We start from the raw sequence: 26,785 nt of genomic DNA on the forward strand, positions 1-26,785 counted from the left end.
ACCCAAGCAATAAAGTATACGGAGTACGGAGTACTTCAAAGGTTACTTCATACAAATCTACCATCTACATTGAACAAGCCATATGTATCACAAAAAAAAGAACCAAATAAATTGACATTCCAAAGAGCCGATTCCCCAATTTTTCCAAACGCCATCGCTGAGACAAAGGTTCAAAAGTCCGAAGGATTAGAGGAATTGACCCTTCTGGGTCAAGATTATGAGTTCCGCGAAGGGAAATATAAATACAAACGCACCTCTCCTCATATGTACGCCGTAAAAGGAAAGAAGAAAGAGGAAAGGAAAGGAAAGGAAAGAGAAAGAAAAACAAAGCCCTAAAAATGAAAGTTTCAATCAGTCCTGTGATATGGAAGGGCTATGTGTACATTTGATGTGAGCAATAGTCAACACATGGGTATAGAGATTCCTTCTTTCTCGTAGCGAGCAACGGCATCCCAGTCAACCTCAAGCTGGCCCATTAGACCATTATTCTTGACCTGAATTTCAGGGGGAATGCGCATTCGTGCAGCGGCAAGGGCGATACTTTCATCGTCCCAGGGTTCGTAGAACTTGTCAAAGACAGCAGCCTCTTCAGCCTCATCCGGAGGAGTCAGAGTAGCCAGGTTAAGCCAGTCGTCGACTGGTGTGGCTTGGTTGATGTCAAAGTCTTCAAGAGGTTCATAGCCCAGGTGAGGTAGATCCTTGCTTGCGAAATTAGAGAAAGTGTCGTGGATGGTGTCAAGCGAGGTGGGACAGTCGGCCCACGGATCTTTGTGCTCGCTTTCCTCCAGTTCCGATTTTATAGTATCCTTCTTGATGTCCTTGCCAACAGGCTTTGGTGCCTTGCCGGTTGACATCTGCGGTGTAAGCAGTTGGGCGGATGTCGCAGGAGACGCGGTCTTGGGTCCAAGTTGGCTGGTAACCCGAGCCATGGGCGTGGTATTGGAAATGACAGGCGTGGAAAGACCCTGCTTTGCGGGTGAAGCGACAGCATTCAATCGAGTGGAAGGTTGGATTGATCCGGTTGTCGCCGCTGCCTGTGCTTCCGCTTCCATTGAGTCGTTCGGGTTCAGATTGAGACCGATGGACAGACTCTCATGGTAATACTTGAGATAATCATCAACAACATCCTCCTCCTCAGGCTGGTGGTTCTCTTCAATGTGCTTGTCCAAGGCAGCCTGTGATGGTAACCCTTGGTAATGGTTCGGGCATTCGACAATACTGCACTTGAAAGCACCAGCCAGAGCTGCGGCGTTGGAAGTCGCATCGGCCACCGCTTTGTTGTATTTTGTTGCTGCGGCGGCAGCGCCGGGAATCGCATTGGCTTGAAGCGGACTTGATGAGACTCCGGCATGAGACTGCTTGCGTCGTTTGGGTGGAGGCAGCTTGAGGTTTTCGGGGGCGAGTCCTCCGGCGGCATATTGAGGCACCCCTCTGGGAGATGGGGCCGCAAAAGGTGCAGCTGGAGCGTTGGCAGACTGACTAGAGGCACGTCGGGCTCGTTGTTTGGCTTCCTCCTGTGCTTGCAACTGCTGCAGATTCACTGCATTCAATGCAGGCATGGGCGGAGCTGCTGGTGCGTTGGAGCCAGGGGCCTGTGGGGGTTGAGGACGCTGCTGTTGCAGACGATTGATCATCACTGCGAACAACTTGCGCATGAACATGATTGCACCAGACAAGTAGTCAGCGGTAACAGTAAATGTATCGTTGACCACCCATTCCGGCGATGGTTTGAACTGTCTCATCAATTGGATACGCTGAATGACCAATAAATTAGTGAACGAGGCTAGGGATGCTAAAAGGGCGACTTACCATAGCAAGCAGGTTCTTCACGTTCTTGTCCTGGCCGGGCATCTTTGCGAACCATTGCACTAAAGCATCCAACCGACCGAGAACATCCAGCGCGTCCCGGAGTTGCTTGGTCATCGCAGCCTTTTGGTCTGGTGAGATAGGCAAAGGTCTTGCGGGTGGGGCATTGTTGGCGATGTCCTCGTAGATTTCCATAACCGGGGGCGGTAGATTCCTGCTCCATGCTTCATCTGCGGCAGCTCTGCTGATGACCTGGCCCCGGGGTTGCTGTTGTTGCCTGCGCATGTGGAGCTCAAATTGAGCACGTTGCTGGGGGGTCATCTGAGCTAGCTGTTCCTGTGTAATTTGGGGCCCTGGTCGCGGAGGAGCAATCGCTTGAGCTACCGGTACGGGTGTACTTTGGGTCATCTGCGGAGTAGTTATAGGCCGAGCATCCGCAGAATCATCGGTGCTCGGTCGCTTCTTTGAGGCTTGCTTTGGAGCAGCAGCAGCCTTGCCACCCTTGACGGCAGCTGCGGCTTGAACCTTTGCATTCACCGCTTGTGGGGTATTCAGCTGCCCTTGTAGGGTCTGATTTGGTTGCTGGTTCAGTTGTGGTATAGGAGGTGCTGTAGGGACTGGGTGTTGTGCCGTCGGTTGGCCCGGTTGGCCTGGTTGCGCGTTCCCTTCAAGCAATGCTCGGTTCTGTGCAGCCTGTTGCATCATAATCTTTTGGCGGTTGCGGTACAAGATCTCGCGGATCTGCTCGTCGGTGAAGCTGGTGGACTGCGGGCCAAGCTTTTGGCGGGCGATTTGAATGTCTTGGGCGGAGATCGGCCGCATGGCCGCCATGTTCATGGGGGGGTGGCTGCTGAGCCCCAGGGAAGTTCTGTGCATTGTTGAATGGACCCTGGTTACTCTGGAAGGTCGCCGCGCCTTGGCCTTGAGCATTCTGCTCTTTCATGTTATTAGTGGCAGTCATGATCTGACCAAGGTGAAGCTTTTGAAGCATCATGAGGCGCGGCAGATCGTTTGGGCTGGCAACTTGAGGATTTGTAGCAGCCCACTGCTTCAGTTGACCCCATGACTTGACAGTACTAGGAACTTGCATAGAAGTGCCATTCATGTTCAAGATTGATGGAGGGAATGTGATCCGGTCCATTTGCTTGCCTTGCTCAGGGGTCATTTCCACACCGTTGTTGTGTTGTCGCAGGAGTTGAAGCTTGTAAGCCTCATTCTGTCGTTGTTGGCGCTGCTGTGGAGTCATTTGCTGACCCTGGGGCATGCCGACTGAGTTCAGATCTTGAGGTCCGTTGATACCCCTCATCATGGCGTTCCCCATTTGATTATTGATCATCGACTGACCTTGTCCGGGCTGAGGCTGGGGTTGCTGACCAGGGTTGGCGCGAGCCATGGTAGTCAAAGCGGCACGACGCTGCTGCATGATGAAAGCCTGGGCCTGTTCAGGCGGCATACGAGCAAGCTGTTCCTGGATGTGTGGTGGGATATTAGGAGGAATTTGAGGTCGGCCTTGCATCGGAGTCTGTCCTGGCACACCTGACGGATGTTGAGGCATGTTCGGTGTTCGGGAAGGTGGTCGGGATTGATTGGGCACCTGAGCTGGAGACATCTGACCGGGACCCATCGGTTGGTTGAGCATTGGCATAACGGGGCTTTGTCCGGTGAGCTGCGGTTGTGCTTGTGAGTTTGCCTGACCACCATGGCCCGAAATTGACATTTGGACCTTTTGAGCTGCTTGCGCACGCGCCTGGGCCTGAGATTGCTGGGCCTGGAATTGCATTCGCTCCTGTTGGGTATTGAAGCCGCCTTGCAGATGTTGCTGAGCAAGCGATTGAGCCTGTGCATTGACATTGTTTCCATTCATATTGCCTTGTCCGTTTTGTCCCATTTGTTGTTGAGTGAACATATTGTTGTTGTTGGCATTGTTGTTTGGGAAAGGAGCTTGGTTCATCTGCGATGAGCTGGCGGGAACCACGAGCTGACCTGCTTCCTGGGAACGCAGACCGTCTGCTTGCTGACCCTGTATGTTTTCCACATTGCCCATGAAGTTTGGGGGTTCCATCGACTGACCAGGGTTGCCCGGGAATGCAGAATTGCGTTGGAGATTCAGCATATTCTGCATGGCTTGTCGCTGTTGTGGGTTCATTGACGGATCGGCCATCATGTTGCCATTTGCATCCAACCCGCCGTTGTTCGTGCGCCCCATTTCGAGTCGAGCGCGTCGGTGACGTCGGATCTGGTTAAGGGCTTGGGAACGGAAGAAGTATGTCATCGGCTCGAGTTTCTTGCGGGAAAGGTATTGGCGCTGTTCGGGGGTCATGTTGGACAAGTTCATCTTGATCTTTTCCATATCTTCTGGAGATGTCTTGTTCAGCATCTCGTTCGCCAATCGGGAGACATGGTCGAGGTCCTGTGCGGAAAGGGTATTGAGGTCATCAGGTAGAGGTACGCCGCTGCCGGGGCGCGGTTGGTTGCGCTGTTGTTGCTGCTGCTGCTGCTGTTGCTGCTGTTGCTGCAACATTGCCTGTGATTGCTGCTGCTGTTGTCGCTGCATTGCAGCTTGCGGATTTTGACCATTCATCCCCATCCCCATCTGCGGGCCCGATGGGGACCCCTGCATATTCTGATTGATGTGCTGTGGAAAATTTCCCGGTATCTTATTCTGCCCACCGTTCTGGGGCATCATACCGCTTTGGTACGCGACCGCCGCTTGCCTTTCCCGGGTATTCCTGATATGTAGCAGTTTCTCGGTGCACTCCTTGTCGTATTCGCTTTTCTCGTTGGCTTTAGTGAAGGCTTTTAGCTCGAAGCTCATAGCCGCCTGGGCTGCTTGGGTGAGATCAATACGAGGTTGGATCAAACGGAGGGAGGTGATCCTATTAAAAGCGAGTGAGGTGAGATTAGATGAAAGTCGACAAAGAAGATAATGCGCGACTGCGACCGTGATCGCGCCCGCTTGAAAAACAACTTACATTTGGTAGACGTTAGTCGCTCTGGTTTTGGTGGGGACCTCCGCCTTCCAACCACCGTACGGTCCCTGGTTTTGTAACATTTGCGCAACATGATTCATCATGGCTTGCACATTATCTTGTTTAGGTATTTGCATGTTGGGATTCATCCTCATGTTACCATTCGGGGCTGGCCGGCCAGGCCCCGCGCCCGGGTTAAAGTCTCCCGGATTCATGACAGCCACCCCATCAATGGGGGATCAAGAAATCCGCGAAGAAGGTTGAGGTTTAGCATTCGCCGAGTACGCGCGAACTGTTGGGATCGCAGAAACGGTCAGCGAAAGATAATGCTTCGGGTGAGGGAGAAAAAAAAGCAAAGCTACTGAAGTGGAACCGTCGAGGCGATCAGGGAGGGTGGGGATGGGAGTGGGAAATGGACGAAACGGAGGACAAGAGGGCAATAACGGGCGACCAACACCAGCAAAAGCAAGGCGTTCGGGCACCAGCGTCAGCGGGATTCAATTCGCCAGGTCTGATGGCGAATGAGGGCAAATGATATGGAATCACAGGGATCGTGCAGCTCGGATTAAGTCGCTCAAGTCGCTCTCAAGTCGCTCTCAAGTCGCTCTCAAGTTGCTCAAGTTCGGGAGAACCAAAGGTACCGGGAATAAAAGCGAAGAAAACCGGACAAAAAAAGAGGAAAACGGAGATTTCCACTCACCAGTTGAGATTGGACAGATTAAGAGAATATCAAAAGAAGGGCAGTTAATCCCACCTGAGGGTTTAAACAGAAGAAACAAATAAATTTGGGGAGGAGAGAATGTATGTATCAATAGCCTGGTATTGCCTTGGTATCTGAGTGGCCATGGGGGTCAGGCGATCTGGTAGGGATACACGCATTATTGCCCGGGTGACCCGCATGGGAGAAAGTAACTCTGTATGGTTCTGTGTATTACACCAATACACCGCCAATTGCTGATCAGGCCGTTAAGTACCTGAAGCTCAGACACGTCGTCATAAGGTGGATCATCTGTACATTTACAGTAATTATTAGATTGTCTGCAGCGTCTAAAGCAGGTGTCTACTAATCCATGAGTCTCTCCAGTCAATATTCATATTCCTCAGTTGGTACTCTGTATAAATGAACTCCATGGCAGATAAAAAAAAATACATGATTAGCGTTGGCCCTCACTACTCTCTACATTTTTTGCGCACAGAAGCGCTCTAATCAGGATCGACAAGGCGTTCTGGCCCTGACCTGATCCGGAGAAGCCAATTGGTCGAAGAACGGAAACAACCAATCTGTGGCTGGGTGTACCGTGTACCCCACTGCGCACTACAAATTACACTCAAAACAAGGTCACTAGTACTACGTATGCGCTTACTCATATATTAGGTCAGCCTCTCTCCTGGCCCCGAAACGTCAAACCCCCAGACTTGGTGTTCTATATATACAACACTGCTGCCTTTTGTCGAACCTCACCGTCGAATTAGGAACTCGCCATGAACAACGGTTGAACTGTCTTCCCTTTTTGTTCCCGCTCCCGCTGCTTCAGCATGTTTCCCGTCTCCGTACCGACCATCTCGGTGGGCTCCAACGTATTCTTCGCATTCGCCCTATTCTCTATCTCTGCCCTCGTGCTACTTCTCCTGCGGCGGTTCTTGACCCTGCGCGCCACCCCGGGCTATTTAATTGTTCCCATATTCTTGGCTCTAGCCTTGCCCGCTAGTGTTGTCCTTCTTGTTCCCATTGATTTAGCGTCAAGCTCAAGAGATGGCTCTGGCCCCAAGGCAATCTGGCTACCAGAGCGAATGGTTCTGGTATGCTGGCGTATTGCATACTGGTTGATCTTTGTCCTGACTTGGTAAGACATCCCGCGCCATCCGACAGGCATTAACAGTCGCTAATTAACATCTCTCCGACAGGGCTATCCTTCCACTGCTCGGCGAATATGTCGACTCTGGCTACCGTGATCCGAAAGGCCGCCTCATGTACTCCCTCCGATCGAACGCCCAATACCAGTTGATTTGTCTGACCTGCGCCATTGTGGGGCTGGTCTACGTCTCTATCTCCAATGGATTCGAGTTTACATCCATCAAGGGACTTATCATGGCCTTGGCATATGTATGGGGTCTGGTCCTTGCCATTTATCTCATGGGTCACGGTTTGGTTTCTATCCCGCGCAATCTTCTCCGCAACTCCAACGTCAGTGGTCGGCTGCGAAGAATCCAAGCGCATGCGCCCAAGATTCACGATCGCTTGATGGACTCGGTGAACGAGCTGGAAAATCTCAACGGGCAGGTCACTCTTCTGCAGCGACGCAAGACTGGAACTGCTCGTGACTTCCAGGAGTGGATCGAAGAGCTGAAGGAGGGGCACGGTCAGCCTGATGTCCGCGCGCCAATCTTAGAAGCCCCCGAAAGTTCTGCTACGATACCCTCTGTCATCACGGAGCGCTATTTGGCTGACCTCACCCGGCGACTTCAGCGCGCTCGACACATGAAGGCTCGGTTTGTAGATGAGTGGGATCGCACGGTCCAACTCTCTGCCGATCTTCAAGCCATCATCAACTCTGCCGCCTCCAAGAAGCTCGAGTTTGCCCCCGCTCCACGTCGATCTTCATTGATGCCTCGCGTCAAGGTGCTCACTCCGTACATGCGGTATCAAGTATACTCCAACGTCATCCCCTCGGTTCGGATGGCATTCGGCGCATTCTTCACCCTGGTCTCGGCCTGCATTGTTTGGTCCGAACTCATCAAGTCTCTGGCCCCACACCTCTCCGCCGTGAGCTTGACGGTGGTCCCCAATTGGAAAAGCCAACCTGTCGGCTTCGGCGGTCAGGTCGTCGCCTCTGCCTGGCTCCTATACATGTGTTCAGCGGCTATGGTGGGTATCAGTGATGTCAAGGTGTGGGGCAACCGAGCGCTTGTCCGTCGCAATACATACGGCGAGAGTGCCTGCTGGTATGCTGGTCTTGTGGCTCGTCTGACGGTCCCGATCGCATACAACTTCTTGACTTTCTTGCCCAAAGAATTCCGACGAACCACAACGTTCTACGAGTTCCTTGGCAAACTGATCAACTTGACTCCATTGGGCAAAGGCTTTGATTTCATCTTCCCCATCCTCATTCTACTGCCCATCTGTGCAACTCTGTTCAACCTGTACGGACGCATCAAGAACATATTCGGGTGCGGACTCGCAGAAGAGGATGATGTCCACGACGTCGAGAACAACCCCGCCGGTTACGGCATGGGAGGCTGGCGCGAAGGACGGGACCTGATCGAGAGAGAGTTGAACGGCTTCGGCTCGTTGGCAGTGTCTTCGCGCGGCAGCCGCTCAACCTGGGCCTCGGATCGCGACGACGAAGGGTCTCCTGGCTCATCTCGACTCCGAGTTCCAGTTGCGGAGGGCTCTCGCTCCCCCCAGGCTAACCAGCGCACATTGTCTACGCCGACGGTCGTGGATGGCGAGGAAGATGAGGAAGAAAACTTCTTCCAGTCGTTCGCGCATCGGGTGAAGAACACATTCGAGACTACCAATACTCCACAGTGGTTCCAGGGCGAGCCTTTCCGGCTCCCTCGTTGGTGGTCGGGTGATAGTAACGCCGCGGAAGAAGGGGGCGTGACAAGCGGTCGGGCTGTGCCTGGTCGCCTGCGTCTTGGTTAGGTATAAGCATCTTGCATTGCGGTGTTTTGGGTCTCTGCTGCTGGACAGTGTAATATACATCGCTTTAGATCGCTCTGTTTGTACATAGTTGGAATCTTTGGCGTTTGCCTGAGCTCCCTCATACACTTTCAATTGGATATTGTTATGATCTCAACCTTGAAACTTTGGGAAGCCCTGGTGGTTCAACACTTCATTGATAATCATGGAGTGTGAGATGCTAGTGTTCTACTACGTTGACGAAGCCCATACCCAATACGCGGGTCCTACTTCTCCAGTCATCATTCTTCTTTAGGTCCTGGAGGTTAAAGTTCGAACCTTGGAAGCTCAACCTGGAGACAGCTTTGGACACCCGCGCACTTAATGACAGAGCAGTGCCTAGCTGCCGGGTGGCTCCCATGGTTGTATCTGAATATGACAAAATTTTCTGATACATAGTTCGCTGGTTATTGTAACCAGCAGACTTCAACCGCTTTCGTGTTGCCTTTTTCGGCACCGGAATCACGACCGTGGATTCCAGCCCCGGGTCCTGTACAAGTATCCTGTTCACACTCAAATATTCTCGGGATTCCAAAAATAACGGCTTGACCCACACATCCACAATGAAGCTTGTGTGGATTGAGTGGATGCAAAAATAGAGTGCAAAAAGAATGCCCTCGTCCAGGCTCGAACTGGAGACCTCCGGATTGCGTTCCTGTTAACAGGAATGTCATATTTTGGTATATGAGACCGGCGTAATGACCAACTATACTACAAGGGCTGTTGATGGAAATTTCCGCATTCTGAGGCGTGGTACGCTAAATCTGCCCTAGCGGGCAAACACCCCCTATTGAGTGAACGCGACTTCTACTTATCACTCGAGTACTCCCTCCACCGAGCCCGGTCCTTGTATTAGAATCTTAGAATAACACCCGTATATATGCCCATTGCTCTGACCTTTGCATGCTTTCTGGGTAGGTAGGATCCCAGCCATTGGGGTAAGAGAGTGGCCTTTACTGCGTGAAATATCATCCTTCTCTCGGTATATATACATTGGAACCTGCCACGGTCCACTAGTAGGGCAACGTGCAAATACCACACCAATTGCCCTAGAGTATCTCCGACATAAAACAACAATCCCGCGAAAGAACCCCAAAGATAAAAATATATCGACAAGAAAAACATGACAAGAAAAAACTAGATGAACCCCCGACTTCACGGAACAAACACATAGACTGCCAAGGACAATCCATACATCTAGAGGTACTGTGAGGATGTCGAGTTATAAGACTTATGACAAGCCACTAGGAGACTGCACAATGACAACATAGTTTGCTTGCCTGAATGCCATCCATGACTGCTAGCAAGGTGAAGCGATCAAAACCAAGTAAGGCTAAAGATACAGCAATTTGATCCTACGGCATTCAGCTCTACGATCTTCACCAAGACAAAGCAAACGGCCTACTACACAGAGAGTACCTCAGGATAACTAATTAGCGCGGTAAACCATGTTTCACTACAGCCTGGAGGTCATTGGTGTTCGAGAATTCAAGTGGGTGGATCATAAAAACATTCAATCATGTTTTTTGTATAGTTTAATATGTACCTACACCCGAAGTTACACCAGTTGGTCAGAAAGCCCGATGATTTACAGCTGAATTGCAAGGTGAACGGTGGCAAATTAGGGTATAAGATTATGTAGCCTCAAAAGTCGAAAATTTCCATCAAAGCCCTTGTAGTATAGTTGGTCATTACGCCGGTCTCATATAACAAAATATGACATTCCTGTTAACAGGAACGCAATCCGGAGGTCTCCAGTTCGAGCCTGGACGAGGGCATTCTTTTTTGCATGTTTGAGAATATTTCAATGTGCACGATTTTTAGATACCCGAACTGCCACCGCTCTTGAGGGCCTTGAGAAGTCCACAGGTCCGAGAAAACATCCATGAAGAGCCAATGAAATTAGTAGAAGGAGTACAAGTCACAAGATCGACTGGAACAAGACCATGCAATCAAGACACTCGTGGAGGAAGCGGAGAAAGGATGAAGACTTTCTCATCGAGCGCAGACGTACAACACCGGGATACTGTTTGCTCCGCCATCAGCCGCGAAAACGTTGGCGTTACATTTTAAGATAGTTATTCAACAATCCAGTTTGCTTGACCTAACTCGCACACTTGATATTCGTCTAACTCTTATTCATATATGAGGGGTGGCATTCTGATATCATCAGCACAAGAAGGAGAAAGCATTATGGACTCTGAGTTCTCAAACAATCATAGGTTCAAGATGTTCTTCCGGAACTCAGCAAATTGCTCCAAGTCGTCCATACCCAGTGCCAGATCTAGGGTGCTGTACATCGGATAGAGAGAATTATGTAATTCATCGACTGTGGAGGCGGGTGGACACTCATTGCCTTCCGTTATCATCTCCTCTGGCACAGGGTTTGTAGTCTCATCCCATAAGTGTGCTAAATTGCTCAATAAGTCAGTATCCGAAGACAGTGCTTGGTTGCCCGCAGAAGATCTAAAGGGATCATAGTCGACTGAGGCTGGTTGATTCCACGTCTCCGTGAGCCTTGCTGCAGCGTTACTCGTATTTTGCAAGGTGACGGGCGTTGCTGGTAGTTTTGACGTGCTTGAGTTTGAAAGATCTCGATCTGAACTGCCAAGATCAACGTTTGATGGTGACTGATCTTGTGACATTCTTCTTTGAACTCGGCGCTGCTGGTAGGCGGTAAAGTGTAGCCACGTTTGTCTTGCATCCTCGTATCCACGTTGGGCAAAATAATTACCACGGCCTGCAAGAAATTGTAATGTCTCAAGTGCAATTTGGAGACCTGGTGGTGGGATATCCCGACTCGGTTGACTGATCGTCCCAATGGAGTCTATTACAGTAGAGAGGATCATCACAAAAGCGGCGCTGAGTACAGCGTCAAAGTCGAAGAATCCAAATATCACTATCGTGAGTTAGTGTAAGTTCCCAGTTCAGGCTAGAAGAAACACTCACTCAACATGTTCCTTTCCCGGAGACCACATATCACGTCTAAAAGCCGCCTAGCTGCCTCAGAGCAACTGCGGCAAAACCTTGCTAGTGGTGAAACATCGAGCGCTGTGAGGTCTCTGATTTCGCCATTCAAAATCTTGTTTACTACGTGCAACATAACTGGACGAGTTGTAAGAATGAGTGCCTGATTCGTGTTTTAGCTCTTGAAAGTTCTCCATAGTACCTGCAGTAGAATTCACGTACTTGATATAGCATTATGTGCAGATATGCCGAAGCCCGTGTAGAAGAGTCCAGACTTAGGCCTGGATATCTTGCAAGGTTCTCTGGTGGAATGTCTTGCGCAATTTCGAAAATTGATTTGACAATATCTCGGACGTTGGGGATAAAACTATCTTCAGCCAAGCGTTCATTGCCGTATATGACTTCTCAGAGCAAAGTCAGCCAAGTGTGAAGAAATATTTGGATGAAACTATACCTGTTAGGATCCTGCTCAAGACCCTGGAAATTCTCAAGTTAATTCTCAAGAGCCCAGAGGTCGAGTAACCTATCCGATCAGTCGGAGGAGCCAATTCAATTGCCTCGTCATTGATGCTACAAGGATTGCCGGTGGCAGCAGCAAGGCGACTGAACAAGTATCAGTATATCATGAGTTTATATCGACTTAAACGATTGCTCACCGTTCTTGCATGTATACTGTCCACCAAAGTCGGTTTATGTGAATTTGCTGAGATTTCAATAATTGCTGGGATCCTGAGCGGCGGTGAAAGCCAAGAGAGACTGCCAGTCGCAGAGCAGTGCTAATCTGAAGAAGATAAATAATTTAAGCAAGATTTTGAGCGAGGGGTGAGACTACACACATGAAGATACGCTTCATCCTTGCGATTGATATTCTGAAGATATACTGCCACCAAGGCAAGAAGCTCAACACCCAGAGAGCCAAGTGTATACAGCTCACCTAGCGTTGGAAGGTTTGTATATGCGTGATTGAAAAGCTTATCTCCTGGTGTCTCAGAGTCACAATCGACATGTCCTGAGAATAGCTGCCCTATAGAAAGAATGAGAAGCATCTCAAGGACCCACGGTGTTGATTCCTGCGCCATGTCGAGCGATTTGGCATAGAATTCACCTAGGCGATCAGTAAACTGACGAACATCAAAATGGTGCTGTGTTTCGCCGATATAGAATATGACGACTTCTAGCAGGCGATATGCCTCATGCTCTGTGGGCATTTGCTCCATGCTCGGTAGAGACTTGGTTGTGTTAGTGCTGTATGAATGGTTGATGGGTCGTTTGTAACTCGAAGTCTCCAGAAGACTCTGGACCCGAGAGCCGAATGTATGACTTGATGTCAGAGAAGTATCCCTATTGATGTCTCGATGACTGAGTGGGCTGGTCTGTTCTAGCACCGAAACACGTGGCTCGCTCAGTGCCAGTGGAAGTTGCGTAGCATCCTCTGCAACATCGACCGGAGTTGGCAGAGGGGATCGAATAGCAGTGGCATTTTCCGCTGAAGAAAAGGGTGTTTCGCCAGTAGGTGGCACCAAAACATTGACCACGTCTGTAAATTCTATGTGAGATAGATCAAAAAAAGATTCGAAAGGCTGGGGGCAAATACCAGGGTGAGAAGCAAAGGCATCGGAATTCTCAAATCGTGCCAATCTGTCGCGAAGCTTTTGAACTTGCCTTCGACGTCGATGGTGAGCAGGCTATTTTTAGAGATCTGGAGAGCACAATTTCATACAAGATGGAGTAAGCCCGTCGCTGGCCTAGCTCCGGAAGTGCACACTCAAGTCCGCGCTTGCTGCAGTAGGTGCATGGAGAAGTACCGGAGCAGCGCACTTTTTTGCGACGGCATGTGAAGCACCTAGTTCCATGTGAGCAGAATGCAACTGCGCCTTCAAAAGCAATCAACTCACGCGGCCTTGGCGGGTTCTTTTGCTTTGGACACTCGATTAGTCTTTGAAGTTGCAGGGATCGTGACTGGGGCCTCTGAAGCCATAATGGGAGAATTCCGGTATACAACTCCGAGAACGAAATGATATCCCCTGCTGATAACAAGCGATGCTCCGAGGTCGGATCTAAACCCCGGTGATCAACTATCTGCGTGATTGCTTTGGCACTGTCAGGTTGTTTCTGCCAAAATAGAAAGAGAAAACAAAAGCCGGAACCAGAGTATTCTAATGGGTTGTGATGATGTACTGTGAGACAAAGAAAGGAAAGGGTGAGGAGAGAAGCTCTCTGGGGGTGTGGGGGAGCCTGAGTCCCCAGGTAGTATTAGGCCCGGGAAAGAGGTATCAGTATCTTTTCCCTTTCTGATAAGGCCTCGGAGCAGACAGCCGAAGTCCAATGTCTCCGCACCCAAGGGAAGATAGAAATTTAGCGTTTACCCCGCGATTTCGGCTTATGACCGTTCTTGAATCCTGGGAGATAACATCTTTCCCGTATCAACGGTGTTTATGGTATTCTAGTAGTCCCGTTCATTTAACCATCCTCTAGTATTATTCGAAGTTATATAGTCTTAGATCTGCCTCGATATGAACCTTACACTGATATCTGCCGTTTTGGACAAGGCAAATCCAAATTTTATTCAATATGAGGTTTGCCTTCCATTCCAATGACCCATCCACGCCTCGCGAGGCATTCAACAGAAAGCTATTCCTGGTAATTGTGGTAGCTACATGTGGCTCCATCATCTTTGGGTATGATCTTGCTTTCATTGGAGGGGTCTTTTCTCTCCCTTCTTTCATAACACGGTTTGATCTCGCCAACCAAAATGCTTCCGCTCTCCAGGCCCATATGGTGAATGTTTGTACGTCTGCTGAGTTGAGGCTTCTATTCAAGTGACTAAATCAATATTCAGTCCAGGCAGGTGCCTTCTTCGGAGTCATGGTGGTATATTTTGTAAACGAAAGATTCGGGCGGAGATTTGCACTCCTTTGGGCGTCAATAATTTTCAACGTTGGAGTTGTATTATCGATGGCATCCATGGGCAATATTCCAGTCTTTCTGGTTGGTCGCATCGTCAGTGGCTTAGGCGTTGGGGCCACTACCTTCGCTGTGCCTCAATACCTCTCAGAGTGTGCCCCTGCGTCTGCTCGCGGGGGCATAGTTGGATGTGTAAGGCGCTCAGTCCAAAGTATCACATAGGAATGACTAACGACTAATTCTCCCAGTTTGAAATCGGGACTCAGATTGGCACAATCACCGGATTTTGGATCAACTATGGCGTTCAACAAACGGTATTCTCTCTTCCCTGCTCTCGAAGTTACCCGAGCTTACCCAGTATACAGGTTGATCCTGTTGGAGATAAGCAATGGTTTATTCCTATTGCCTTCCAGTTCATCCCAGCAGGTTTGATGGCTATCGGATTATCCTTTCTCTCTGAAAGCCCCAGGTGGTTGTTTTCGAAGCACCGAGATGCAGACGCCGTGGAAGCATTAACATGGCTGCGACAACTGCCCGTGGAGCATCCTTACGTAGCCGAAGAGCTAGAGGATTACCGAAGACAAATGGGACATGAGGCAGCTTTGGCCCCCGAGGAGACCTTCTGGGCAATCTTGAAGGAAACCTTCAGTCCACGGGTGCTTCCAAGACTTGTCCATGGATGTTTGTTGATGATTCTTCAGAACAGCACTGGAATAAACGCAATGAATAACTTTTCGGTCTCGTTCTTTGCATCTCTTGGGTTCCAGGGAACAGTGAGTGGTCATCTCCGGCCTCTTGTACCCTTATTGACTTAGTATTTTTAGTCTGTCAAGCTTTTGTCTACAGGAATATATGGTATTGTCAAAGGCATCGCAGCTACTATCACGTTCCTCTTCCTGATCGACCGATTTGGGCGTCGGCCCCTCTTATTCGTGGGCTCAGTCATGTGCGCCTTCGCAATGTACTACGTCGCAGCATTCTCCGCCATCACAGATTCCTTCCATTCATCTCAAGACCCCAGCTCGGCAACCTATTCTGCTGTTGCCTTTATCTACATCTTCGGAGCAGGCTATGTTCGTATACATCCACACCGTCGCCTTGTTCTATGCTAATACCTCCTAGTCGATTGGCTGGAACATTCCTTGGATTGTGGCTTCGGAGATCTTCCCGACCCGGATACGATCGTTTTGTCTCGTTTTTACTACATGCTCGCATTGGCTAGGAGAGTTCTACACTTCATACGCCGTGACTTACATGTTTGCGTCAATCACCTACGGCACTTTCATATTTTTCGGATCAATGACTGTCATAGGAGGTGTTTACGTATACCTTTTCTTACCAGAGACCAAGGGCGTTTCACTGGAGCAAATGGATACTTTGTTTGCACAGAAGGGTTTCGCCAAACAGCAAATGCGACTTTTCAAGGAAATCCACATGGATGCGGCGGTAATCGAGGGCCAAGAAGGTAATTTGACAGATGATAATCTAGCGAAGAAGGAAGATGCAATGTTTCAGTCTGCTGTCAACTATTAAATGGAGTGAAGGACGTGGGTCTCACTGTTATATGTGCGTTACACCTAGCTGAGCGCCTCCTTGTGTGTGATTAGCTTCTATTTTGACGTCTTCGGCATGCAAATCGCGCCAAACTGAAGAATAAGAGCCTTTAGCCTATTGAAATTGAGTACCCTGCCTCCCTTCTTACAAGGTTGAATTCTTGGAGATGGCAAAGCCCTATATCCCCAATTCCTAATTCTCCGTTCATGGCTCAGCCAACACTTTCTTTTCTCGACCAACTAGAATTATGCGATGATCAGCTGGAAGGACAGGAAAAAAGACATCCAAGTTATGAATTACCCCGAAGTCGAAGTCGATGATAGTTAGCTCTCTTCCGTTACCTGTTTCCCCCCGAGATGGCAGATTTCTAAAAACCCAAGGCTGTGGGGACATTAATTTACCTCCTAAGAAAGATGCTAAACTTGATCAGCGGCGTCTTATCTCTTGGAACCAGCTGCTTGTGGTTATCCCCGGGGCCGTAGATTCAACCCCTCACTCCTTCGGACTTCTGGAATGTTTCGGACAAGAACTCCGAATACGCACCGAACTCTCGGGAGCATGAATTAGTAGGATAGAGCGCATTGGTGCAATGGTTTATAAAGGAATCAGATTCTTCAAACAATTATTCCAAACCCCAAGCAGTCGAAATAGAACTACAGCATGAATCTGAAATCCAAATTAGAGCAGAATGGCATCAAAGTTGCTATTGGTATGTTTCTTGAAAGAAACCATGCTTTCAAGCTAACAATATTCAGATCGAGGAGGAACCTTTACTGATGTGATTGCATTCTACCCTGATGGAACCGAGAGGATTTTCAAATTATTATCGTCCGATCCCAAAAACTATAGTGATGCAGCCAATGAGGCGATCCGACGTATTTTGGAAGATTTCGAGGGCAAGCTACTAGACAGTGGTGCTCCCCTCGATCTGAAAAATATTGGTGAGCAACAATACAATTTTAGTTATCTTTGCATGCTTACAATCACCAGAATCACTTCGCATGGGGACTACGGTAGCAACGAATGCGTTACTAGAGAGGCAGGGGGCTAGGACGGCCTTGTTTATCACCAAGGGATTCAGGGTTGGCTATCTCGCCCGAATCACAAAAACTTTGCTGACAACAGATAGGATTTGCTGAAAATTGGGAATCAGTCTCGGCCAAATATGTTTGCTTTGAATGTGCAACGACCAGAGCTTCTCTACACCAAAGTGGTTGAAGTCAGTGAGCGCGTGACACTAGCTGAGTCGACTTCATACCAGCGTGGTGCGAGTGAGGATATCTCCACCACCAACGGGACATCGCCGGCTGAAGATGACACTAGGTTTGTCACTGGAATATCTGGAGAGAAGGTACACGTCCTTCAAGAGCTTGATGTATCTGAAGTTGTCGCACAACTGCAACGCACTTTTGACGAGGGCTTTCGAAGTGTAGCAATTTGCTTACTTCACTCATACACTTTCCCCGATCATGAGGCAGCCGTGGCGTCGGCCGCAGAGAAGGTTGGCTTCACCCAAATATCCGTCTCAAGTCAGATCTCACCTGCCATTCGGATGCTCCCCCGCGCCAGCTCAGCTGTCACGGATGCATACCTCACCCCTCAAATCAAAGAATACCTCCAAGGATTTGGATCAGGTGTCACAGAAGAAAGCCTGGCATCGGTCAACTGGCGTATCATGCAATCTGACGGCGGTTTAGTCCACCCATCCAAGTTATCTGGCCTACACGCATTGCTTTCCGGTCCTGCAGGCGGTGTTGTAGGATACTCAAAGACTTGCTTTGTACCGGAAAAGCCAGTCCCAGTTATTGGATTTGACATGGGTGGGACCTCTACCGACGTATCCAGACACGCGGGATTACTTGAGCATGTCTTCGAGACGGTGACGGCAGGTGTGCCAATCCAAGTTCCCCAACTCGACATCAACACAGTCGCAGCAGGTGGTGGTAGCATTCTCTCATGGCGCAAAGGAATACTGAGTGTCGGGCCTGAAAGTGCAGGATCATACCCGGGGCCAGCGTGTTACCGGAAAGGAGGACCATTGACTGTCACGGATGCCAATCTTATTTTGGGGCGAATCATTCCCGATTTCTTTCCTGCAATCTTTGGCCCAAATCAGGATCTACCTCTGGACTACAATGCCAGTTATGAGAAGATGCAAGAATTGGCAGCCAAGATCAATCAGGACCAAGGTACTCATATGTCTGTTGAAGAGGTTGCTCAAGGATTTATCACTATTGCCAACGAAGCAATGTGTCGTCCAATACGAGCAATAACTGAGGCTCGAGGTTACCGAACCTCTGAGCATAATCTTGCATGCTTTGGTGGTGCTGGTGGTCAGCATGCTTGTGAGATTGCGAACCAATTGGGTATCAAGCGCGTGCTCATCCACAAATACTCGGCCATCCTGTCTGCCTATGGCATGGCCCTTGCAGACACCGTTCAAGAGGCCCGCATGCCCTGTGCACAAATCCTTTCAGATAACAATATCCTTGTTCTCAAATCAATGTTCGCAGAGCTGAAAGAGAAGACAATCACCTCCATCCAAGAAATGGACGCATCTTGTGACAGAACAACATCTTCCTATTTCCTTAATCTTCGTTATGACGGAAGCGACACCTCACTCATGATTGAGAAGCCCAACGAGAACTGGGACTTCAAGAATGCGTTCATTGCTCATCACCAACGTGAGTTTGGCTTTACACCAACCGACCGAGATATCTTGGTAGATGATCTACGGGTCCGAACAACCGCCAAATCTGGTCATGATGTGGTTGGTGGGCTATCGGAGCTAGATGGTCTTTGCATCCGAACGGATGTGAAGCAGCATGGAACAACGAAAGCCAATTTCCCCGGAAAAGGGATGGTCGAGGTGCCATTGTACTCTCTCCCAGAAATGCAGACAGGACATACCTTCAAAGGGCCAGCAATTGTCATTGACAAAACTCAAACTATTGTGATCTCCCCAGGAGCAGAAGTCAAAGTGCTCTCCTCAATGCTGGTTATCGATCTTGCAACAGAAGCCCCTCCTGAGTCCCAAAACTCTGTGGATCCCATTACATTAGCAGTCTTTGCCAACCGGTTCATGGGAATTGCCGAGCAAATGGGACGTGCACTACAGAAAACGAGTGTCAGCACGAATATCAAAGAGCGACTGGACTTTAGTTGTGCCATTTTCTCAGCAGACGGGGGTTTGGTCGCGAATGCACCACATGTTCCAGCAATGCTTGGAAGTATGTCTTTTGCAGTGAGATGGCAAATCAAGCACTGGGGTAAAAATATCCAAAAAGGCGATGTGTTCTTGACAAACTCCCCAAATGCAGGAGGTACTCACCTCCCCGACCTTACCGTTATCACTCCCATCTTCGAGGAAAAAGGAGAAGAGATTCTATTTTGGACGGCTTCTCGAGGTCATCACGCAGACATCGGGGGAATTGTGCCAGGTTCCATGCCAGCTACCTCTCGTGAGCTGTGGGAAGAAGGGGCTATGATAGATGCAATCAAAATGGTCGAGCATGATGTTTTCCAAGAAGAGGCGGTTGTCAAAGCTCTCCTATATGACCCTGCAAGCTATGCCAACTGCGAAGGGGCAAGATGCATCGAGGACAACTTGACCGACATCAAGGCACAAGCAGCGGCAAACCATCACGGTGTCTACTTGGTGAGTACGCTAATCGCAGAATACACATTGCAAACAGTCATGGTATGTTTCTTATATCGGGTGTCAGAAAATTCCAGCTAATTGTACAAACTAGCTGTATATGGATGCTGTTCAAAAAGCATCAGAGAATGCTGTTCGCGAAACTCTCAAAGCAGTCTGCGTTACGAAGGGTCGCAACGTTTTTGAGGCAGAGGACTTTATGGATGACGGCTCTATCATCAGATTACGAATTGATATCGATCCGAAAACAGGAGGTGCCGTGTTTGATTTTGCTGGCACCAGTCCGCAAGTACACGGTAAGAGCAGAACCACCTGATTGTCTCAAGAAACCCATGTTAATGAATTCAAAGGGAACTGGAATGCACCACCAGCCGTGACCAATTCAGCCACAATTTACTCCTTGCGCTGTCTTGTAGCGTCTGAGATCCCATTGAGTCAAGGATGTATCCTTCCTATCGACCTGAGAATTCCAGAGCGGTCTCTTCTGTCACCATCACCAGAAGCAGCCTGTGCCGCTGGAAATGGATTGACATGCCAGCGAGTTGTGGATGTAATCTTCAAGGCTCTCAAGGTCTGTGCCGCGAGTAACGGCTGCATGGCAAATTTCACATTTGGGCTTCCCACCAAAAATGGGTTCGGATACTATGAGACAATTGCTGGGGGTAGTGGAGCGGGTCCATCCTGGCCAGGCGAGGACGGCGTCCACTGCCACATGACGAATACCAGAATCACCGATGCTGAGATCCTCGAGCGACGCTACCCTGTTCTTCTCAGGGAGTACAGTTTGCGAAAAGGCAGCGGTGGGAAGGGTTTATATCACGGTGGTGATGGCGTCGCGCGTGAGCTCGAGTTCCGCATTGACATGCATGCAGGCATTCTTTCCGAGCGCAGAGTATTCCGTCCATATGGAATGGCTGGTGGTGAAGATGGTGCCAGAGGGTTGAACCTATGGATTCACAAGGATGGACTGACGGTGAATATTGGGGGAAAGAACCAGTGCAATGTCAAGGCTGGTGATCGAATCCGTATCCTGACGCCAGGAGGAGGTGGCTACGGGGCTTATGGAGCCTCATCTGCTGTGGCTTTGAACCCTATGAATGGCCATGAGCCCGGGTTCATACCTCGTGCCAATGGCTCGTACCACAATATGCAGGCCATGGCGCATTCAAATTAGCACATTTCAATATTGCTGCAGAATTCAATCTTTGATTATACTGCATATCATCGATATAAAACATCGAGGAGGTCTCCGCATTCCCCCAGACCCATCGAGGGCTTAGGCATCGAACCATGCATCTTTGTACCAAGTAGTGGTTATTTTAGAAATGTCCGTTATGGATTAGCCAACTGCAAATTTTGATACATACGACCACAGGGTGTGGAGAACAGGGCTTCCCGTCCGCTCAGCCGTACTTAAGCCACACGCCGGTGAGTTAGTAGTTGGGTGGGTGACCACCAGCGAATCCTCACTGTTGTATGTTTTTATTTTGTTTGCTTCCCCAATCAGAGGGAAGGACAGGCCCCACAGACAGTGGACACCTGGACACCTGGGCACTTTTGAGCGGAGTTTTTTCTCCCTCGAAAGTTGTGATGATATCCTTTTTGCTCGACCAATCAGAATTAATCGATGATGGTACTAAGTAAAAGAAGCAGGAACTCATAGGCAGTAAATAGTTGGAAAGACAGCAGAAAAGACAGAAAAGATAGTAGAAAAGACAGCCAAGTATCACATAAGTTCATGCTTGCCACTTACTTGACAGTGACCTGAAATCTCTTGTCAGGACAAGTCGAATCTTCTGCAATGCTTTATTTGATGATTTGTGTCGAAAAATAGTCTCGCCTTCCCCAAAAATGCCCTACCTGGATTGCGTAGTTTAAAATGCGTTGAGATGTATGATAATTAATTTAAAGGTTGTTCAGCCTCAGAACATTGGAACTGAGTGCAATGAGATGTGATGAACTTCCAAAATCATATTATTATACAGCTGATGAACACAGAGAAAGCTAATAGGTATAAAGGTAGTGTTTGATCGGTGGCACCGTTTGCTCTCTCGAAGGCGACCAATGTCTCATTCTGACTCGCTGCACCTGTCAACACCACCTGTGTGGAATTTGCCTGGTCCAAGTATCCCGTAAATTTGATGGCGAAAGTGACATTTGCATAAGTACTGTTGTCGCTGAAATCCCGTGGAAATCCGGCAATCGTGCTGCCAGACAGGGTGAGTTCGAGGGTATCGTTGGTCATAGAGCCATTGACGTGAGTTCCGGCCCATCTCATCATAGCTTGACCAACATTGCCGCTGGCCTCGCGACATGTACTGGGTGGGAGGTAAAGCATCTGGTCCCAAAGACCGGCATCATCGAATCTTTCTTTTTCTAGGCCTCTTTTGCTATTTTCCCAGTCCTTCAAATCATATATCCCATCGAAAAGGATCTGGTCAGGGTTTTTGGGCGACTGGGTAATGTTCAATTCCACAGCATCCATGGCCTCGGTAGGGGAATCATCACCGTCGTCGCTATGCATCATGTCCACTGTCGTACCGAAGTGCAATAGATCCACGTCGTCGTCACACACGCTGTATGAATGGTCAATGTCGGACAAGCGAACATTGCTTTTCCAGGCCTTGAACCCGATCGCGATGGGATTCTTGGGTCCCGCCGGCCTGGGAGGCCTACCAGCTACCCACGCAGCCCCCAATATGCGGAATGATTGTTGACCAACGGGACATTCAAGATCATAGAGAATGTAGGAATCTGGCTCAGTCCTGTTGCCTGGTAGGACATTTATTGTGTACTTATAACTGCCAAATCCCTTAAAGAAAACGCCATCAAAGTCGCTGTAAGCACTAGCATGGCCGGCACGTGGATCACGATTGTATTGATCGTAGTGGGACGGTTGAAGATCTTCAAAGTTGAGGAGGTATGTATCTGAGCAGCTGGTACCCCATTCATAATCCGAAGTTGAAGAGGTGTCGTCACTGCCACTGGAATCGCTGCCAGACGATCCGCCACTGCTCCCTCCGCTCCCACTATTACTGTCACTGTCGCTTCCACTGCTTGAGCCACCGTGACCTCCTCCCCTCGAGAGGACTTGAGTTGGAGCGGCGAGCAACGCGAGCAACGCGAGAAACGGGTGACGGACTAACATTTTCGTTCAAGTCGTGAATAGTGTCATGCCGCATTGGAAAAAGAAAAGCGAGCAAATATCACTTCGAAAATGGCGCGATGCAAGAGTTTTTGTAATCAAATCGATCTTCTATTATGTGCCCTAATCAAGACATAACACGGGATCTACCGTTAATAGACCCTGGAAGCCAAGGTGCCAAGAGCCTAAAGCGAAACCACATCTCGTATTCAACACAACTCAGATCACTATTGGTTAAAATGTTGAGAAGGGCCATTTGAATTTGCTGATAGCGTTGCAGCTCGAGAGTAGATGAACGGTTTGGGCCGAAGTGAGGTTTGCAAAAGAGAGACTGTACTTTGTTCTCAGCCATGGGCCGGGGGTGACTGGTGATTAGGGGATATTTGATGGCGGAATCCGGCTGGTATGATTGAACAGACTCCAGAATGCTGATGGCAGTGATCAAATCTGTCCCTCTTGTCGAGAATTGACCGCATCGCTTATACGAATAAAGTTGCCCCTTGAGAGGCGCCAAGGTTGGGGAAGGAGGCTCAGCGCCAGTCACCTGCATGTGTCGCTAGTATAGCCCGTATTGCTCCGTATAGCCTCTTTATTGAGGCTACTAATAGATTGGACATCTGACTTGGGGGATAGGCCAAAACAAACTGCCTCGTTTTGGTCTGATGAAGCCGACCCTTCATAAAAAGCCAATGGTTTCACTGCACAGTTCTGCCGCATGATGCTGTATGTCTACACACCTCTAGAAAAGTTGGTAGCGTTGAAAAAGTATAACAGATTTTGAAATAACAATATGGCTCCTCCCAGAAAAGGAGATAGCTGTGAAGACAAATGAATCGGCATGCGCAGTGCTTTAAGCACGGCAACTGCGGTGTCATCGGCTAGTGCGGCCTTAGCGGCGGACGCATCAACCAGTAGAAAGTGTGATCAACACTCTTCTATCTTCATGAATTCTACCAGTGAACAATTGCTTACTGGATTTTGTGCTTCTTGAAGCCAATAGTATTGTATTAATTGATCAAACCAATCCAAGAGCTGTGATTATCGAAACCTTCATCGCCGCAAGTCACAAACTACATGTTCACTCCACAGCCTGCCATGCCAGCGCAAAAGCTTTTGCCTCGCCCTCTTGTCTGAGCAGCCACAGTGACACTCACGCAACCGCCTTGCTCAATACCGACGCCCTGCGTACCGCTTATACAGTTGCCTGTCGCGCCAGGGGTTGCGTTCATACATGCTGGGTTGCAGGGGTATACTTCACGGTGAATTTCGGGATCGCGCATATAGGGGTCCTGGAAAGGGTCTCTCGAGGGGTTGCGGTGGGTATTATCTCCGCCTCTGCTGCTACTGCGATTGTATGGTCGTCGTTGTGCTTTCTCCCAATGGGACCTAAGCTGCGCGGTCTTGGCTTGTATTGCCTTTGGGTCAGTCTGTGCTTGGATGCGAACTGCGTTATGCGAAGAAATATGTGGCGTTTTAATGCGACCATCATCAGAGGCACTTTTGGTGCGCTCATGAAGAATGGCAGTGTTAGATTTGGCCTGAGAGGCAGACGATGATATCAAACGACCAAGTCCCTGATTCTGAGTTTCACGTACTGCCTCGCAGTACCAGCAAGTGCATTCGCTGTACACCTTACCGCCGGTGAGCTTTTGGTATTGTCTCGAGGTCCATGCAAAGGCATCGCTGAGCTTCCCTTCATCGACTTTGTCGTCATGGTTGACGAAGATGCCTTCGGTCTGTGCAGTTGAGAAGTCGTAATAGCGAGCGGGAGAAAGCTGATGCGTGTGCCAAATCAAGTCGACATCCAAAGTCGGAACAACAGCATGGCCTTTATTCCGGGCCATTATCTGGAAGAAAGTCTCATACTTGCGGATGAAATCAGTCATGCTTGATCTCAAGGTCGGCGAATGTAGCCAGCCTATGTCATCCATCTTCCCTACAAATGTTCCTTGTCGGATCACTGCCCCAATCAAGTTGATAGCGAAAGGAGATGAGTTGTCCCAATATCTGGAGAGCATATTGCGAAGTGAGATCTTCTCTGCTAAACTCGGATCTCCAGAAGACAACGTTTTCTTGTTCACGCGGCGCATCAATGAACGGTCTTTCAAAAAGACCTCAAGACGGTCGCGGATGGTTTCAATAGTGGTACTCTCACTTTCGGTAAGATTTGTGACTTGCAAGAGCTCGCTTCGAATACCTTCCTTGATAAACCGATTTGGGAAGGCCCTGTCGCCATTTTCATCGTCTGCGGGAGTGCCATTTTCCGACAAAAGCGTTCCGGGCATAGGGACATCGTCTTTGAGTAGCCTCTGGACATCATTATGAAGCTTCTGCACGCGAAGAGAGTCATGTGTAATACTTGATTTGCATCCTGTACATGAAACCCGCAAAGACTTGTCTGCATACCCAACGCAGTGTGCAAAAGCGACATCTGGATCGCATCCAATCGACCCGCCCGTCCAGGGAGCGAGGATCTCCTGCTTACAGCCAAAGCAAGCAAGGGACTTTGTAGGATTATCGTGTATGTTTTCCCAGGCATGACCAGTTTTTGTCTCGAAGTTTATCCTCGCTGGGCTGCCTGGGTGGAATACCAGCATGTCATTGTTGATAGATGCGTTAATCACATCCCATGGGATTCCCGTAGCCCAAAAACTCATTTTAGATTGACGCAAACAGTCTTCGAGAAAGGCACGTGGGTTAAGCATGTATGCATGCCAGACCATGATGACATCTAGATAAATGGAATGTTAGGGATGAAGACATAACATCGAGAATTTGAAGTACTAACCCAGTGGTGGCATCATATGAGCAGTCCATGCTATTCTGGCTTCTGATGAATGATTCAACATAGAGATTCGGCTGTCATTGGAGCTTGGGAGGCAGGTCTGCCACCAAGTGGTAAATCTGTCAACGGCTCTGGTCACGTAGACGGCCCATCTTTTCTCCTGAATGCGGACAGCTGCCTCGGCTTGCTTGTGCGGGTCTGAAAAGTTCTTGGCTTCGCTATCGTGGATCCCGAATAGCTTGTCGGTTTCCCTAACAAAGTTGCGTAGTTTGGCGGTCGCAGATAGAAACTTCAGGTGGGTGATGCATTCGTCAATAGCTACTGGTCCCTCAGACTCAGTGCATCTATCACCGGATAATATGCGTGAGCTTTCGGACTGACGGTAGCTCGGCGGCCCATTGGTGGTTTCGGAGATAGAAGAATATGGTGGAGGGTGAGATACTGCCTCAGCACTCTTTTTACTGTGAGCAAGATCTGGGTGTCCCATTTTGTAGTAGCAACGGTAGGGGAGAGTATGAAACGCAAAGGTGGTACACGAGAAACGGGGAAGGTCCAAGTCCAAAATACCCCAGGAAAGATCGTCGGTTTCCGTCGCGTGGGCATAAAAATAGGCACAAGGGACCCCAAGTGGGGTGGAGGCTGTGAAAACATGATGCAATGAAGGGACTAGTGGCGCAGCCTCGTGGCTTGGCGTTTAAATCGTAGATCCCTCCAGAGCTCCGAGGTACGTAAAGATGATCACCGAGAGCACTAAAGGAGTGTACAATAAAGTGATGTATCGTAAGACGAGGTGAGGAAGGGAGGAGAGAAAAAGAGAAGCTCTCGATCGATCTATGATTGTTTGCTGCTCTGGAGCCCGATAAATCAGGCAGCCACCCGCCCCGACAGTTTAACTAGGGCATTCGTTCAGGGTCTTTTATAGCTACACACCCGTGGAACTTGGATAGCTAGTATTAATTCCTGAACACTGGGATTACTATCTGTATACCCTTACCATGCGTGCTACTTGAAGTTATGTGCCAAGAACCGCGTATGGGTGATCCCGAGGTCTTGAATGTCAAGTTCCCAAAGCGACGACTGTGGTGAAAGTTTTCGCCCCTGGGATTTCCCACATACCCAGTCAGAATGGCTTTCCGTCTCTCAATCAATAACTCCAATCAAAACTAAATATTGTTAACCCCGTTGATAATGTCTTGTAAACTTCAATGTTCAGGGCATCGGCCCACTGTGGGGCATCGAGAGATAACCAGGCCTGAGTATCCCCCGGAAAATCAAAAATTGGTGATCTCTCACGGCTATTTGGATAATCAATTGC

At 49.1% G+C, this 26,785-nt stretch overlaps 7 protein-coding genes across 7 annotated transcripts; 3 read left to right on the plus strand and 4 right to left on the minus strand.

Annotated features, from left to right (window-relative positions):
- Positions 1 to 401: 401 nt before the first annotated feature.
- On the minus strand, positions 402 to 4,990 carry N7506_005975 (uncharacterized protein; the record flags this gene model as incomplete). Its single annotated transcript, XM_056955268.1, has 4 exons — positions 402 to 1,754; positions 1,810 to 2,742; positions 2,831 to 4,682; positions 4,779 to 4,990. 4 exons carry the CDS (start codon positions 4,988 to 4,990, stop codon positions 402 to 404), a joined length of 4,350 nt encoding a protein of 1,449 aa, XP_056809602.1.
- A 1,321-nt stretch (positions 4,991 to 6,311) lies between these two features.
- N7506_005976 (LMBR1 domain-containing protein) lies at positions 6,312 to 8,421 on the plus strand (the record flags this gene model as incomplete). The annotated part of the gene is made up of 2 exons (XM_056955269.1): positions 6,312 to 6,619; positions 6,681 to 8,421. 2 exons carry the CDS (start codon positions 6,312 to 6,314, stop codon positions 8,419 to 8,421), a joined length of 2,049 nt encoding a protein of 682 aa, XP_056809603.1.
- Positions 8,422 to 10,673: 2,252 nt separating this feature from the next.
- N7506_005977 (Zn(II)2Cys6 transcription factor) lies at positions 10,674 to 13,402 on the minus strand (the record flags this gene model as incomplete). The annotated part of the gene is made up of 9 exons (XM_056955270.1): positions 10,674 to 11,356; positions 11,407 to 11,587; positions 11,647 to 11,825; positions 11,879 to 12,027; positions 12,081 to 12,205; positions 12,261 to 12,970; positions 13,019 to 13,086; positions 13,145 to 13,267; positions 13,320 to 13,402. The coding sequence occupies 9 exons, from the start codon at positions 13,400 to 13,402 to the stop codon at positions 10,674 to 10,676; spliced, it is 2,301 nt and encodes a 766-aa protein (XP_056809604.1).
- A 593-nt stretch (positions 13,403 to 13,995) lies between these two features.
- On the plus strand, positions 13,996 to 15,861 carry N7506_005978 (sugar porter family MFS transporter; the record flags this gene model as incomplete). Its single annotated transcript, XM_056955271.1, has 6 exons — positions 13,996 to 14,212; positions 14,264 to 14,520; positions 14,577 to 14,642; positions 14,694 to 15,101; positions 15,153 to 15,401; positions 15,451 to 15,861. 6 exons carry the CDS (start codon positions 13,996 to 13,998, stop codon positions 15,859 to 15,861), a joined length of 1,608 nt encoding a protein of 535 aa, XP_056809605.1.
- A 705-nt stretch (positions 15,862 to 16,566) lies between these two features.
- N7506_005979 (uncharacterized protein) lies at positions 16,567 to 20,714 on the plus strand (the record flags this gene model as incomplete). The annotated part of the gene is made up of 6 exons (XM_056955272.1): positions 16,567 to 16,591; positions 16,638 to 16,823; positions 16,873 to 16,964; positions 17,012 to 19,582; positions 19,635 to 19,836; positions 19,891 to 20,714. Coding segments are annotated over 6 exons (3,900 nt in total), but the record flags the coding sequence as incomplete, so codon positions are not given.
- Positions 20,715 to 21,509: 795 nt separating this feature from the next.
- N7506_005980 (uncharacterized protein) lies at positions 21,510 to 22,688 on the minus strand (the record flags this gene model as incomplete). Its single annotated transcript, XM_056955273.1, has 1 exon — positions 21,510 to 22,688. One exon carries the CDS (start codon positions 22,686 to 22,688, stop codon positions 21,510 to 21,512), a length of 1,179 nt encoding a protein of 392 aa, XP_056809607.1.
- A 1,067-nt stretch (positions 22,689 to 23,755) lies between these two features.
- N7506_005981 (uncharacterized protein) lies at positions 23,756 to 25,957 on the minus strand (the record flags this gene model as incomplete). Its single annotated transcript, XM_056955274.1, has 2 exons — positions 23,756 to 25,416; positions 25,474 to 25,957. The coding sequence occupies 2 exons, from the start codon at positions 25,955 to 25,957 to the stop codon at positions 23,756 to 23,758; spliced, it is 2,145 nt and encodes a 714-aa protein (XP_056809608.1).
- Between the last annotated feature and the right edge of the window lie 828 nt (positions 25,958 to 26,785).

Source organism: Penicillium brevicompactum (genome assembly GCF_028827555.1).
Source record: "Penicillium brevicompactum strain IBT 35665 chromosome Unknown utg000005l_segment0_segment0, whole genome shotgun sequence".
Classification (NCBI taxonomy): Eukaryota; Fungi; Ascomycota; class Eurotiomycetes; order Eurotiales; family Aspergillaceae; genus Penicillium; species Penicillium brevicompactum.